The sequence below is a fragment of the Oryzias latipes genome, chromosome 2, assembly GCF_002234675.1.
Source record: "Oryzias latipes chromosome 2, ASM223467v1".
NCBI classification, from domain to species: Eukaryota; Metazoa; Chordata; class Actinopteri; order Beloniformes; family Adrianichthyidae; genus Oryzias; species Oryzias latipes.
Genome location: NC_019860.2, coordinates 17,726,786 through 17,741,287, shown reverse-complemented (window position 1 = coordinate 17,741,287; position 14,502 = coordinate 17,726,786). Strand labels below are relative to the sequence as shown.

The window sequence follows — 14,502 nt, the reverse complement described above, 5'->3', positions numbered from 1 at the left end:
TTACACTTCCTGACTAATAAAGTCATTTACCAAACATGCAAGGCATCGTTCATTGTCACAAAATGTATGTTATGAAGGAAACTGCGAACAGCAAATAAGAGACAAGGGCAATTTATTTATAGTTAGCAATCTACAAAATTAAAAATAAACTGCTGTAGGACAAAATAAAGTGTCCTTGAGAGCTCAATTATTCTATCACACACTTACTGCAGGGCTCTTGAACTCCAGGTTTGGAGGGATGACATCCTGCTTCTTTTACAGATTTTCTTCTTTTACTTCATGTTGATCTACTGGGCCAGGTGAGTTCAGTCAATCAGAAGCAGGAGATGGTGGAAAACAAAAATTGGGGCTCCCCCACATTTTCCCTTTCCTGCTTTTAACTGGCTGGAATCACCGGAGCAGCGGATCAGAATGTGATGGAGCAAAAGGATCTGAAAAACCAAAAGGACGTCAACCCGAAAGACCTGGAGTTCCACACCGAAAGCCCAGATTTAAGCAGAAAAAAAGACCTATTAAACTTAAATTAAGTGCTTTATAAAAAACAATGACATTTGACCTGTCAAAAAATTACAAAATTAAATCAAGTGCTTCAGGAAAAAAAAAGTCACCTTTGACCTATACACGTGTTTTAAATAAAAATTAAGTGCTTCAGACATTAAAGGTCACCTTTGACCTAGACAAATGTTTCAAATACAAATAAAGACCTTCAGAAAAAAAGGTCACCTTTCAACTATACACGTGTTTTAAATAAAAATGAAGTATTTTATAAATTAAAGGTCACCTTTGACCTATACAAATGTTTCAAATACAAAATAAGTGCTTCAGAAATTAAACGTCACCTTTCACCTATACACGTGTTTTAAATAAAAATTAAGTGCCTCAGATATTAAAAGGTTACTTTTGACCTATACATGTGTTTAACATAAAAAATAAAGAGCTTCAGAAAAAAAGTCACTTTTGACCTACACACGTGTTTTAAATAAAAATTAAGTGCTTCAGAAATTAAAGGTCACCTCTGACCTATACATGTGTTTTAAATAAAAATGAAGTGTTTTATAAATTAAAGGTCACCTTTGACCTATACAAATGTTTGAAATACAAAATAAGTGCTTCAGAAATTAAAAGGTCACTTTTGACCTATACACGTGTTTTACATAAAAAATAAAGTGCTTCAGAAATTAAAGGTATCCTTTGACCTATACAAATGTTTCAAATACAAATAAAGAGCTTCAGAAAAAAAGGTCACCTCTGACTTATACACGTGTTTTACATAAAAATGAAGTGTTTTATAAATTAAAGGTCACCTTTGACCTATACAAATGTTTGAAATACAAAATAAGTGCTTCAGAAATTAAAAGGTCACTTTTGACCTATACACGTGTTTTACATAAAAAATAAAGTGCTTCAGAAATTAAAGGTATCCTTTGACCTATACAAATGTTTCAAATACAAATAAAGAGCTTCAGAAAAAAAGGTCACCTCTGACTTATACACGTGTTTTACATAAAAATGAAGTGTTTTATAAATTAAAGGTCACCTTTGACCTATACAAATGTTTCAAATACAAAATAAGTGCTTTAGAAATTAAAAGGTCACTTTTGACCTATACACGTGTTTTACATAAAAAATAAAGTGCTTCAAAAATTAAAAGGTCACTTTTGACCTACGTACGTGTTTTAAATAAAAATGAAGTGTTTTATAAATTAAAGGTCACCTTTTACCTATACAAATGTTTCAAATACAAAATAAGTGCTTCAGAAATTAAACCTCACCTTTCATCTATACACGTGTTTTAAATAAAAATTAAGTGCTTCAGAAATTAAAGGTCACCTTTCACCCATACAAATGTTTCAAATACAAATAAAGAGCTTCAGAAAAAAAGGTCACCTCTGACCTATACACGCGTTTTAAATAAAAATGAAGTGCTTCAGAAATTAAACGTCACCTTTCACCCATACAAATGTTTCAAATACAAATAAAGAGCTTCAGAAAAAAAGGTCACCTCTGACCTATACACGCGTTTTAAATAAAAATGAAGTGCTTCAGAAATTAAAAGGTCACCTTTGACCTATACACGTGTTTTACATAAAAAATAAAGTGCTTCAGAAATTAAAAGGTCACTTTTGACCTACGTGTTTTAAATAAAAATGAAGTGTTTTATAAATTAAAGGTCACCTTTGACCTATACAAATTTTTCAAATACAAAATAAGTGCTTCAGAAATTAAAAGGTCACCTTTGACCTATACACGTTTCATCTGAAAATTAAGTACTTCCGAAAAAAAGGTCACTTTAAGATAAATGAGTTAATGTATCTGAAGCTTAAATTTGGAACTTAAATTTACCAGCACTGGTTTAAAGAAAAGAAAACAAAATAAGGTTGAGTTACATAATCATTCTAACTAACAAAATTAACGTCTTTTTGAACTCTCCCGCCTCAGTGCTGTGATTTTGTTCTTAACAAAAAACTTGACTGCCTGCCATGTTCGTCCTTCCAGCTCCCTCGGCGAAGCTTCTATGCAGGAAAGACATTCCTTTTTTCCTGGAACCCTCCCACCTTCAATGTAGGTTCCTAAAATCTTTTCCACTGCTCGGCACTCCACTGAAGACCAGGTCCTTCTTTTTGAAGCTCCTTAGAAAAAGAGGAAAAAATGTTATAGGTCGCTAACATACAAGACGTGATTAGACCTGATTCAAAGTAATGAGCATTTCTTATTTACAAAAACTAAGGAGATGCTGCTATGTATATATCAAAATCTCAGCAAAACGACTGACTACCTGTAACAGTATTAACTAAATGTCAGATGTTCATTAGAAAAGGAAGCCCCCACAAATGGATTTTCTTATCTTGTGTTGAAAGAAGGAAATAAAGTATCAGAGCCACGTTGCTGGTGTGGTTAGAAATGATTATGTATTGTGCAAAGTTACCCGTCTCAGCAGTATCGATGCCTGAGTCTCTCTGCTGTGTAGAAACCATGGGCTCTGTTTTTGAAAATATTCTGATTAAAAACTCAACAATGAACCACACAACCTCACATTTTCATTGAAAGCTGACATAAGATGATTTCATGAAGCTCAAGTCTTTCAATGTTAACAGTGAGATGTTTCAAAGTCTGATTTAGACAGTTTTGATGACAATTATTAGTAAAATTTTATCTTTGAACTACATATGCAATGAAGCAAGAAATGTAATAAAAAACAAACAACCCCCTCCCACATCCCTTAAAAAGTGGTTGTTAGAACATAGTTTGTGCCATTTTTAAGAAACTTTTAAAGTGTAACATGTAGGAAGCATACCTGTTTGTAAGGGTCGCTTTTTAGACTTTTCACTACCGTGTCCGTTCTTCAGTCTTCTGAGTCCTGTTCATTGTACCAATATGGTTATTTTAAAATGACAATCATGCACTTTTGTCTTCCCTGAATTGGAAAAATGTCAATATTAAAGACCCATGCCCTAATGGCAGATACAGAACAGCCATGGAAGCGCTGTGAAGCAGCTCTTAAAGTCCAGCTTCAACTACAGTCAGGACCATAAATATTTGGACAGAGACACATTCTAATCTTGTTTCTGTACATTACCACATTCATTTATTCATTTTCTATTCCGTTTCTCTGTCTCTCTGTCGAAATATTAATGGTCCTGACTGTACATTTTTTTCTTTCATAGTAGTGGGGTTAGCATTTTGTCAGAATTGACAAAGCCTTTTGGATAAGAGGTGAAACGTCTTATCTGGACTCTTTTGTAAAAATTGTTAAAAGTGATCTAATTATGATTGTGAAGTTTTTAGCCAAGATTTAAAAGCTGTGTTGCTTTTGTAAGACATATTTTAAGACCAGAGGCGGTGGTTCGTTAGAAATACAATCCTGGTTCATGGGTGGGCCTGTTAGTGCAAAACAACCTGGCTTCCTTCCCGTCCCTGTCACAGATAGCCGTATGTGCAAGCAAGAGCTTATAGCCTCACGCTAACATTAGTGGGGCAAAAATAATGAGAAGCTATATTGGATCAATCTGGCCAGACAGTTTTGAGCCAGATTTTAGCTATCAGGGCAAGATGACGCTCCCCTGTGTGCGACATCACACTACTCTCACTCAGGTTTAGTTTTTGTCTTTAAAGCAAAATAGGTTTAGTGATTTTGGCTAAAATCGTCAATTTCATGATTAAAACTCAACTGGGAACGCTTGTATAAAAATATTTAATTTAGATGGGGGGAAATACCAGATTCACTGTCTTCACTCCTTGACTCCATTTGATGTTTGGTTGAAGATGTTGATGTCCCTGTAAAGAACAGAATAGAACAAGTGTTCAACAATTTAAAATTGAGTGTTCATTATATTGATCACAACGTAATGAGCAGGGTAGATTGCAGGCCATCAGAAAAAAAACAAAAAATAAAAATACAAAAATTTAAAAAAGAATCTGTCAGTAAATAACTATCCTCACTATCTGTCTGCCAGCCAAAAGCCTCTGCAGGCTAAGGCTGCAAGCCGGGTCCCTGGCAGGGGGCCATTCTGGCCCATGGGAGTTTTTGCTAAGGCCTGGGCCTGCCCGTGTACCTCCTTGATAGGAAGCGTGAGCAAGATGTCCCCTGTTTAACCTAGCCATCCTGCTGCTGGGCCTTCAGTGGGCCTGCAGTTCCCGCTCACGGATTCGAAGCCCCCTTAGGCACCGGTGTCCTCCGGACAAACGCGCCTCTTAGGTTCTGTAGACGAGCCAGGGCCCGCCATTCGCCCAGCCGTGCTTTGGAAATGTCATACTCCCCCAGAGTACGGTTTACAGCATAGCATGAAACGCCTTTGTCACTGTTCTTTTTATAATAAACTGCCTCATCTATTATAATTATGCATTACTATAAAAATATTACTACACACAAAACTACATCCTTACGTATATTTGCTTACTTTTATTGTGTCGTTTTTTTTTTATAATTAGTATATAAACACAGAATTTCAGACTGAAAATACTGAGTAAGTTGTTATATATACACACACAGACATATGACATTTAGGAACCCTTGAGCCCTCTTTTTTTATAAAAATAAAAGGCCTGTAATTAATATGTATAATACCTGAGTTTAGAAGGCCGTCTAAATCAGAGTCCTCATCAGCTGACAGCTGGCTCCTCTTGGATCTCGAGGATCCTGTTGAAATGGAACATTTATTTGTCAATATTAGAAGTGAAACAAGGAAAAAAATTATGGGGTTGACCCACCTCCAGCTGAACACCAAGATGAATCGCCCTCCGTCTCTGAGACGTCACTGACTGCACATTCGGACACTTTCTCTAAAACGCATAAATAAGCAAAAATAAAAGTCAACATATACTGTTAATCACAACATTTTGTGCTTGAGTGTATGTTCTTTACCATTTGGATCTATCTGAATTTGATCCATGTTCATCCCCTTGAACTGTGAGAGTCGGCCTTGTTCCATGGCAACTAGAACTTTGCTGACTTTGGCCAACTGCATCGTTCCTTCCGGTAATCTGTAGTATTGTCTGTGTACTCGTATGTCATGTCCCAGAAAGTCTGCCAGTGTGTCCATCTCATTATCCTTTAGGTTCAAAACTGTTGATAGCGTGGCCACCTGCTTCCTCAGTTTTGTCGATGACAACGTTTCAGGGTGCTTTGCTCCACACGCCTGGGCAACTTCTCTTATTGCGTCCGACCCTCTAAGATGTGTATCCGCTTCAGGTCTTGCAAAAAAATAGGGATTCTCGTCTGGCACCCCGCATGTGCGGCGAAGAGAAACCAATGTTTCCATTGACGTTAGCATCTCAGGTGTAAGTAAGATTGGAACCTTTCTGTTTCTTTTACCTCGAATTTCAATGCGTTGGAAATGTTTACAGAGTTTCTGCTCCAACTCTGTAAGACTGGTCGCCAGGTCAGATGGAACACCAGCGGTGTCTCTAAGAGTAAATGCACTCAAAGGCATTTTGGACACTTCTCCTTCTCGTCTGCGGTTAAAGAGAATAACTTCACATAAAGTGACATTAGCAAGTCTTGTCCAGGTCTTTTTATTTGGATTGTCTTTTATGTTATTTTGGGATGCTTTCCTGCATTCATCTATGTAGATGTGCATTTTCTTGACGTCGTCTGTGAATGGCAGCAGATGAGGAGTATTCCATTTGGCTTCAGTTAAAGTCTGAAGAGCACGGGATGAAATGCACACATCCCATTTTTTTTCAAACAAAGTTCGAGTCCTTTTGATGTTCTCCAGAAACTCCTCATCAATTGACTCTGACATTTGTGTCTCACATTCTAGAATGTCAGAAATCTTCTTCAGGCTGTGGCCCAGCTTGAGAGCCAGAGACGGAGTTTTGTATGCATTAGTGTCTTCGTTGAAGCCTGACACTTTCTTCACCATCTCAACAACTATGTTGAAATTTGACGGCTTGAAGAAATCCTCAAGTCCCTGCAGTTTTCCCTCTTTTCTAGAAATAAGAACCAGTCTTCCAATTTCTCTCATTTTTTGTCGTATATATTCGTGTTTGTTCTTGTCATGTCCGTGTTTTGAAAATAAAAGCTCTCCCAGCCTTATGATGGTTCTTTCCCCCTTTATCACTTGAGAGACCTCATCCTGGTGCATTGCATTAATCAGCTCCCAAACTTTAACGCTCACACCCTCTGGGGCAGGTTGAGCAAATGCACAGATCGATTGAATTCGGCTTCTCCCAGGCTTCTGTCCACTGCATTTTTTTGAAAGTCTGCATCGTGACATATGCCTCCATAAACACTTTCTTTTTAGCAAAGCCTCGCAGTTTATGCAGTGCATGTAGTCACTTGGTTTTCCAGGGTTAGACGACTGCTGACCTGGAATCAGTGTTCCTGTCCCTGATTTAAGAACTTCATTATTGTGAGCCCGGTTCCCCTTGTTTCTTATGAGATCCAAATGCAATTTCCTTTGCTTGGATTTTAGAGGAAAACTTATGGCTTTTGCCACATCAATCTCGGAGCTGTGCTTTCTGACCAAATGTCTTGCCATTTTATAGCAGCTAACAGGACAATAAAGACAATAATGTCGTTTATTATAGACTCTACCACCATTTCCTTTTTTTTTCAGTTTCAATACAGAAACCTTTTCCGAGTTCAAGGATGGCTCCTCATGTTCTGAGTGGTTAGAGTCATCAGAAGGGGTACGACTCTGCTTTTGCCTTTTGTATGACTTCTGAGCTTTCCCCCGCCTCCTTTTAGATGGAATTTTTGTTGGAAAATCTATTGATTCGTCAGAACTACTGTGCTGCATCTTTGGTGGGAGGTACTCATCGTCATCACCTGTTGTTTCTATGCAGCTTGAGGGGACGTCTGACAAATCTTGAACGATGGCATGCTTGGTACAGTAGTCTTTAGTGAGCTGGAGAAAAGAAACAAGTTTTTCATTTTAAATTGGTATACACTACTTCATAAATAATATTTTATAAAAGTTAAGAGTTCAGTCTAAAGCAGGGGTGGGCAAACTATTTCCCGCGGGCTGAATCCGGCCCGCCTCCATGTTTGGTCCGGCCCTCTGAACAAAATCAGAGACACATGTTTATTTATTTTTTATCTGCCCATATTATCAAGAACGTGACATTTTTTCCCCCCTTCTGCAGTCTGTACTTCAACTTGAAACCCTCTAAAATCTCTGTCAGACAGAACAGAAGACAGTTTTTCCTTTCTAGGTAACAGTTCATCTTTCCCTTTTTAGCTCATTCTTTCAGAGCGATTATGCTGCGTTTTTTAAACAGCACACCCTGTTCTGTGTCCTGATTGGCTGGAGACCTTGTCAATCAATCTCCTCCGTGTCTCCCTGTACAGAAAGGCGGAGCTCTTCAGATCTACAGAAATCTTTGTTTTCATTCTAAGACCCTGCCTGGACCAAATTTCTATGAAGGTTTGAGAATTAGTCAGTGAGGCGTTTTACTGTCATAAAAAAAAACGTCTGTAAATAATCAAACTCCATGGATTTCACAGGTGACGGGTTATTTTTAGAATGAAACTCTTGCTGCAATAAATGAGGGACTCTGTACTGGTGAAGAGGTAACAGACATATGCGTAGCTGCAGCAGAAGACATAGCAATTTTCTTTTTTCTTTATTACTGGATGAGAAACAGACGTGCAGGACACACCACACATGCTCAAACTGTGAGACGTGTCAGGAGCTGCAGGCCTCAAAGTCTCAGCGAGATGAAGAGGGGGGGGTCCACTATTTATTGTTTTTTTCTTTTTAATGTATCATGACATCGTTTCCTGACTTTTTGTCTTTGAAAATCGCAGAGAGAGTAATTTGGTTATTTTTTATTTCATAAATAGTGTTATTTGTTGTATGAAAATGATCGTGAATTAATAAAACTTTATTATAGGGCTTCACAATAAAAGAAAGATAAAAGAAGTTTAAAGTTTTAAAGAAAAAGACTTATTGTGGCCCTTACAAGAAAAAGTTTGGGGGCTCAGCTCTATCATCCATGTGGTGTTGGAAGAGTTGGTGTTTTTCATTCTTACGATCATTCAAACACCACATGAATGCAACATTTCTCTAATTTTTCACTACATACATTAAGCTGTTGGTGTAATTGGCTCTTAAGTGAAAACAAAATATTTCACTTAAAAACTCTAAAATGTTTTAAAATATAATTTTGTTTGAAAAGTGTTTTCATCCACATTTCATATTATTTAATACTCCTCGCATCTGCTCCTGGTCCAGGAGCAGATGCGAGGAGTGAGAATTAAATAATTAAATAATAATTTTGCCCACCCCTGGTCTAAAGTGAAGTTTGATGCTAAAGATTCTGAGCCCTATTGATAAAAAATTGACAAAAGTGTTTGATATTGGCTGGATTCCATGATAAATACTTACAAATACACTGTCTGTTCTTGTCAGGGGAGGAACCTCTGGCTCATCTGCATCTGACTCTTCTCTTTGGACACAGGCAATGGTGTTGGTGTCTGGTTCCAATTCCTTCAAACATTATTTGTACTTTTTAAAATTAAAAGATACACTTGTTCAACACAAGTTTAATCACATGTTGGATTTAACTTTTCAATAAATTACATATCTACATTTTAACATATTTAACTGATTAATTAAAACTAATAGATATTACATTATTAAAAAGGAGAGGATAAATTATTTTGCAATGTGACTTTTTTTGAATCATCTTGTTACAAAGAAAAAATCTACAATATATAAGTTACTTGATCCCAATAAATAGTAGAATACCATTTATTTATTATACTGAAAACAGTGGAAAAAAAACTTTACCTGCACAGGTAGATGTTTGGTCTTCAGGCCCTCTGTGTACCTCTTCTGGCACCTTTTGTGATGCTCCCTAAGCATCTTCAGACGCTTTTTAAACCTGCAGGTTCTGCTACGAATCAAACACAGAAAGTTTTTTTGATTAAACACTCAGATGAAAGACAGACTCAGCTTAAAAAAATGTCCTTCCTAATAAACTATTATATAAACACAGTTTACGATACACCATTATCCTAATCATGACACAGCAGTGGGTCTTTGCAGATGAGGTTCACAAACTGAACGTTAGCTTTGGACCTTCCTGAATAATGAGCATGTGTCTAAATACTTTAAATTAACCCTTTAATTTAAAGTATTTAGACACATGCTCATTACCGAATCTGCTCAATTATTTACTACTGCACTGTGAACCAACCATGAAGCAAAAGTATAAAAACATGTAAGCAGGGTCTGAGTTTTAAACAAAAGACATGATCACAATATTACTAAATGTTGGAACCAGAAATACTTTTCAAAATCACTTGACCACCGTACAACAGGGCACCATTGTTTTATACATTTTTTTGTTCAGCTCTAAAGAACAAGACCACAAAATACTGAGCTGATCCTGGTTTTAAAACAAACAAACAAAAACTAAGTAAATCAAATTGGTAAGCATATTTAAATGAAAAAAAATACATAAACACTGCCAAGATGGTAACAGATTTTAAAATGTTAAATTTAAAACTTTAAGACCTTTTTAAGATCATTTTAAAATATATAAATCATATTTACAAAGACAATGAACATCATGTTTAATCTAAGCAGGCATACATACAAACATTAATGTAAGAAAATGTCAAACTGATGAAGCATAACATTTCCGTCGGGCCTCCTAAACTTTGATATTTTATTATTTCATCAATAGGAAAAAAAATGAGATCCTCTAACCATTCTAGTTTTACCCTCTCGGGTTAATGCGGGACAGTGAGACTGGGTCACGTGACTCAGACGGAGCTCCGGCAGCGGCAGCTTTGATCCCGGTACGAAGAATATCTAAACGATGTAATGATCCCAGACATGCAGACGTGACTACAGATGCTTTTGTAGGAGCATCAAGATTATCAACACACTTTTGCACAGAAAAACGGCAACAGCAAATTTGCCGCAGCGCGAAGGAAGGGGGGGGGGGGTCAAGTCCCAGGATTTAAGATAAAAATAACACATTTAAGGCCACACTTCAATAAATTAAATTTAAAACGTCTTTAGGATCTGTAACAGCCTCCCTTAAATCATTTGTAAAGCTAGCTTCCCCACAAGCACATGCTGCGTTAGCTTCAAAGGACCGAGCTAGCTAGCATCGCCATGTGCTCGGCTCTCGAGCATTTTTCACCAGAGAAAAGCATGCCTAGACCGACTAAATATGTCTCAAAGTCATTTAGTGTCTGTTTTTAAAAAGTTTTGCTGGGACTTACCTAGATTCCATGAAAAATCGTTCCCGTTGTGAAACTCCAGTCGGTTAGCTGTCTGCACTGCTGCCTGAGCTGAGAGGGAGACGATCATGCACCTGAGGAGCTGAACGGGTGTGGCTTTGCTCTGCTCCCCCTTCTCTCAGTCTTGGTGGGGGAGGGGGATAGTCACGGTGGGAACCCGAAAAGTCAGGAACTGGCAACTATTTAATATATGGGTGCCTCAGCTGTACTACAGCACCTATATTCACTTGTGTGATCATTAAAAAGTTTGTTTTGTTTATAAATAAATGCATAAATCAAACTTAAATAATCTCACAGGGAAGAATTCATGTGTTATGCCAGCTACTAAGGTGGGGGGTAAAATGAAAGAGTAATTAAGAACCCTAATTTACACAGCAAATCCTACATAATCGCAAATAGAAAATAGGATATTGTTATATTAAATAAGCAGATAAACAAGAGTAATACATCTTTCATTAGAATAAAAGTGTAAAATTCAATTTATTTGATTAGCATAATGTTAAGCCCTGCAACTGTATATAATATATAAGTTGCTCTTACCCAAGCAAATTCATAGTGCTTTTATTTTGGTAACTTAAAATATATAAAGGGCACAGTCAACATTGTTTGATTTCCAAAACAAAATATTCTTCTTTAAGAAAGAATAAAAATGGTAAGAATAAAAATGGAATGGATGTTGCTAAACCAATAAGGCCCTAAAAGGCTGATTGAGGAAATAAATGCTGTTTATTTTCAACGTTGCTTAATTTAGTTTGTTACTTTTAAACGGTTCAGGAGCCTGAACGGTGCTTCAAAAATAAAGGAAAATAAAAACATAAATTCTTTCCAGAAAACAAAAAAAGTGTGATGATGAGGCAGCATGACAGGATGAAGGAGAGTGCTTTAATGTGCCTAAGATCCTTTATTTACGTGACAGTCTGCACTTTGACCGGCTTTGCCAACAGCATTTTGGATGATGCTCCGTGCATTTGCTGGTCCGAGGCTCTGCTCCACCCGTTCTTATCCCCAGTTTGTGTTTTTATTTGATACTGGCAGCAACATGGCACAGAGTTTCGGTTCGGTATGTATCCATCCATCAATCAATCCATCCATCCATCCTCCTCCGCTTATCCGGGATCGGGTCACGAGGGCAGGAGCCTCCGCCCAGTGATTCATGTCCGGAACACCTCCCCAGGGAGGCGTCCAGGAAGCATTCGGACTACACGCATGAGCCACCTCAACTGGCTTCCTTCAATGTGGAGGAGAAGCGGTTATACTCCGAGCTCTCCGCAGGTGACCAAGCTTCTCACCCCATCTCTAAGTGAGCGCTCAGCCACCCCACGGAGGAAGCTCATTTCAGCCACTTGTATTCAGGCCCTGGTTCTTTGGGTCATGACCCAGAGCTCATGACCATAAGTGAGTATTGGAATGAAGATCGACGAGTAAATTAAGAGCTTTGCTCTTTGGCTTAACTCTCTCTTCAGACTGATACAGCGACCACATAACTACGGACGCTGCTCTGATCTGCCAATCAATCTTACACTCCGATCTTCCCTCACTCGTAAACAAGACCCCAAGATGTTTAAACTCCTCCACCTGGGGCAGCGACACTCCACCCACCGAGAGATGGCAAACTACCTTTCTCCGGTCGAGATCTATGGCTTTAGGTTTGGCGGTGCTGACCCTCATCCCAGCCGCTTCACACTCGGCCACAAACCACCCCAATGCATGCTGTAGGTCATGGCTCGATGAAGCCAACAGGACAACATCATGTGCACAGAGCAGAGAGGAAATCCTGTGGTCCCCAATCCACCCTACTGATGATGTGTTGTTGCAATGGTAGGATGGGTTTGGTGCCCATCCTAAGTAAAAATTAAAGCCGCAACCAGCGTTGTATAGCGTTGTAAAGCAGACGCAATCTGCCTTCCAAGCCCAACTCTAAGCACAACCGCCGCTCTTACCGCCCTCCCCAGCCTCACCGCCCTCACCACCCACCTTTGATCAAGGCTAGTCAAAGCTGCATATGCTAATTATGCTAACTATACTAGCTATGCCAATATGGCTAAAAGTGCTAGCATTGCGATCACCATCATCAATTCTCTAAGAAAAACACATTGCTCAAAATGCTAATTATGCTAACTAAGCTAGCTACGCTAATGTGGCAAAAAGTGCAAGCATAGCGATCAGCACCATCACCTCTGTCTGAAAAAAACATTGCTCAAAATGTTAATTAAGCTAACAATGCCAGTTATGCTAATGTGGCTAAAAGTGCTAGCTTAGGGATCAGTATCATCAACTGACTCAGAAAAAGACATTGCTCCATTGGTGAGAGCTATATGTCATCACATGATTAAAAAAATCCACATTTTTCAAAATGGCGGCTTTTCTGTTGATTTTATCTCCATAGCAACCCTTTAATGATTTGGTGGCCTCGGGAAGACGAACATTTCGACGTCAGTTTCAGACTAATCTTTTTGTGTGTGAAATACACGATTTTCGGCCCATTAATTTTTTTGACGGGATCGCTGGCCGTGATGTCATCGTCTTAGGGGGTGACGTTGACTGTGGTCAACGTGGTGCATGTCTCATAAAAACAAGTTGCTTCTCACTGAGATCTTTTCATTGTTTGGTGGGGTGTAGAGCCACACCATCACAGCTGCCCAAAGAGGCTAGGTGCCAACTAGCGGTCGGAGGTTTAACCCTTGTGCTATCTAAGATGACCCCACCCTTACATTGACCTCTTCTCCCTACCATGACAAAGGTGGATAAAGGTGGAAAGATTTCATGTAATCCATGGACACCAGTGAAGATCACAAATCATTGAAGAAAAAAGGTTCAAAGCACTGTGTAGTGGGTCTAGATGACCCAACTCCCAATGTTAAAGTGCCTAGGATAGCACAAGGGTTACATGGAAAACAAGAGTTAGACGCTGCAGGACGTTCATAAATAATTAAATAATTATCAGCCTGACAGCATTTAAAATCGATACAAATATCGACGAATCTCCACCAGTCTCACTGCTTTTGGGAAGAAACTGTTCCTCAGTCTTGTGGTCCTGCTCTTGATGCTCTGTCACTACCTGCCTGAGAAGGGCAGGGAGAACAGAGGGTGCAAGGGCTGACTGGGGTCTTTCAGGATGCAGGAGGCTCGTTTCCTGCATCCAGATTTGTAGATCTCAGTGGTGGACTGCAGGTGAAACCACAGTCCTCTGCACAGCTTTAGCCAGCCGTTACAGAGCTTTTCTCTCTGCCACAGAACAGTTGCCGTGCCACACAGTGATGGAGGAGCTCAGGACACTCTCCACTATGCACATATTGGTGGACAGGACTGAGATTCTAATCACAGCACGCTTGAGCCTAATCAGGAAATAGAGGCGCTGATGTGCCTTCTTCACCAGGCAGGATGGGTTGGTGCTCCAGGTGAGGTCGTTGGAGATGTGCACACCCAAATACCTGAGGCTAAAAACCACTTCCACCTCAGCCCCACCGATGTAAAGAGGAGGAGGAGGGGGATGTCTGTCCTTCCTGAAGTCCACGATCATCTCCTTGGTCTTCTTCACATTGATGCAGAGGTTGTTGTCTCTGCACCAGCCCTCCTAATGCTCCACGTCCTCCCTGTAGTTGGACTCATCGTTGTTGGTGATTCGTCCAAGTATAGATGTATTATCTACAAACTTCACAATCAGACTGCTGGAGTGACTTGCTGTGAAGTCATGCGTGAGCAAGGTGAACAGGACGGGGCTTAGCACACAGCCCTGTGGGAGGCCCGTGCTGAGGGTGATCGGGGGGGGGGGGGGGGGGGGGGGTCACAGATCTTCACAG

At 39.2% G+C, this 14,502-nt stretch overlaps 2 protein-coding genes across 8 annotated transcripts in view; both read right to left on the bottom strand.

Annotated features, from left to right (window-relative positions):
- The window catches only part of zranb3 (zinc finger RANBP2-type containing 3), a 175,220-nt gene that overhangs the window by 123,351 nt on the left and 37,367 nt on the right, over positions 1-14,502 (bottom strand). The window lies entirely within an intron of this gene.
- On the bottom strand, positions 96-13,005 carry LOC105355818. 5 transcript variants are annotated; one of them, XR_002291636.2, is made up of 11 exons: positions 10,685-13,005; positions 9,237-9,342; positions 8,832-8,933; positions 5,363-7,349; positions 5,209-5,280; positions 5,066-5,137; positions 4,216-4,275; positions 3,296-3,358; positions 2,927-2,980; positions 1,722-2,630; positions 96-1,544 (listed from the first exon to the last, which is right to left on the bottom strand). XR_002291636.2 is itself a non-coding variant. In XM_011484647.2 (11 exons), the coding sequence occupies exons 1-11, from the start codon at positions 10,693-10,695 to the stop codon at positions 2,410-2,412; spliced, it is 2,652 nt and encodes an 883-aa protein (XP_011482949.2). In that variant the 5' UTR covers positions 10,696-13,005; the 3' UTR covers positions 96-2,409. The 5 variants fall into 5 exon arrangements, 4 of the variants coding, with proteins under 4 accessions (XP_011482949.2, XP_023821248.1, XP_023821252.1 ...); XM_011484647.2 differs by having other exon boundaries at positions 96-2,630; positions 5,363-5,716; positions 5,813-7,349; XM_023965480.1 differs by having other exon boundaries at positions 96-2,630.

Coding starts and splice junctions, on each gene's coding strand:
- LOC105355818 (XM_023965480.1), bottom strand. Junction 5,138..5,208: donor ATCTTGGTGTTCAGCTGGAG/GTGGGTCAACCC, acceptor CCATTTCAACAG/GATCCTCGAGATCCAAGAGG. Junction 2,631..2,926: donor CATCGATACTGCTGAGACGG/GTAACTTTGCAC, acceptor TCTTTTTCTAAG/GAGCTTCAAAAAGAAGGACC.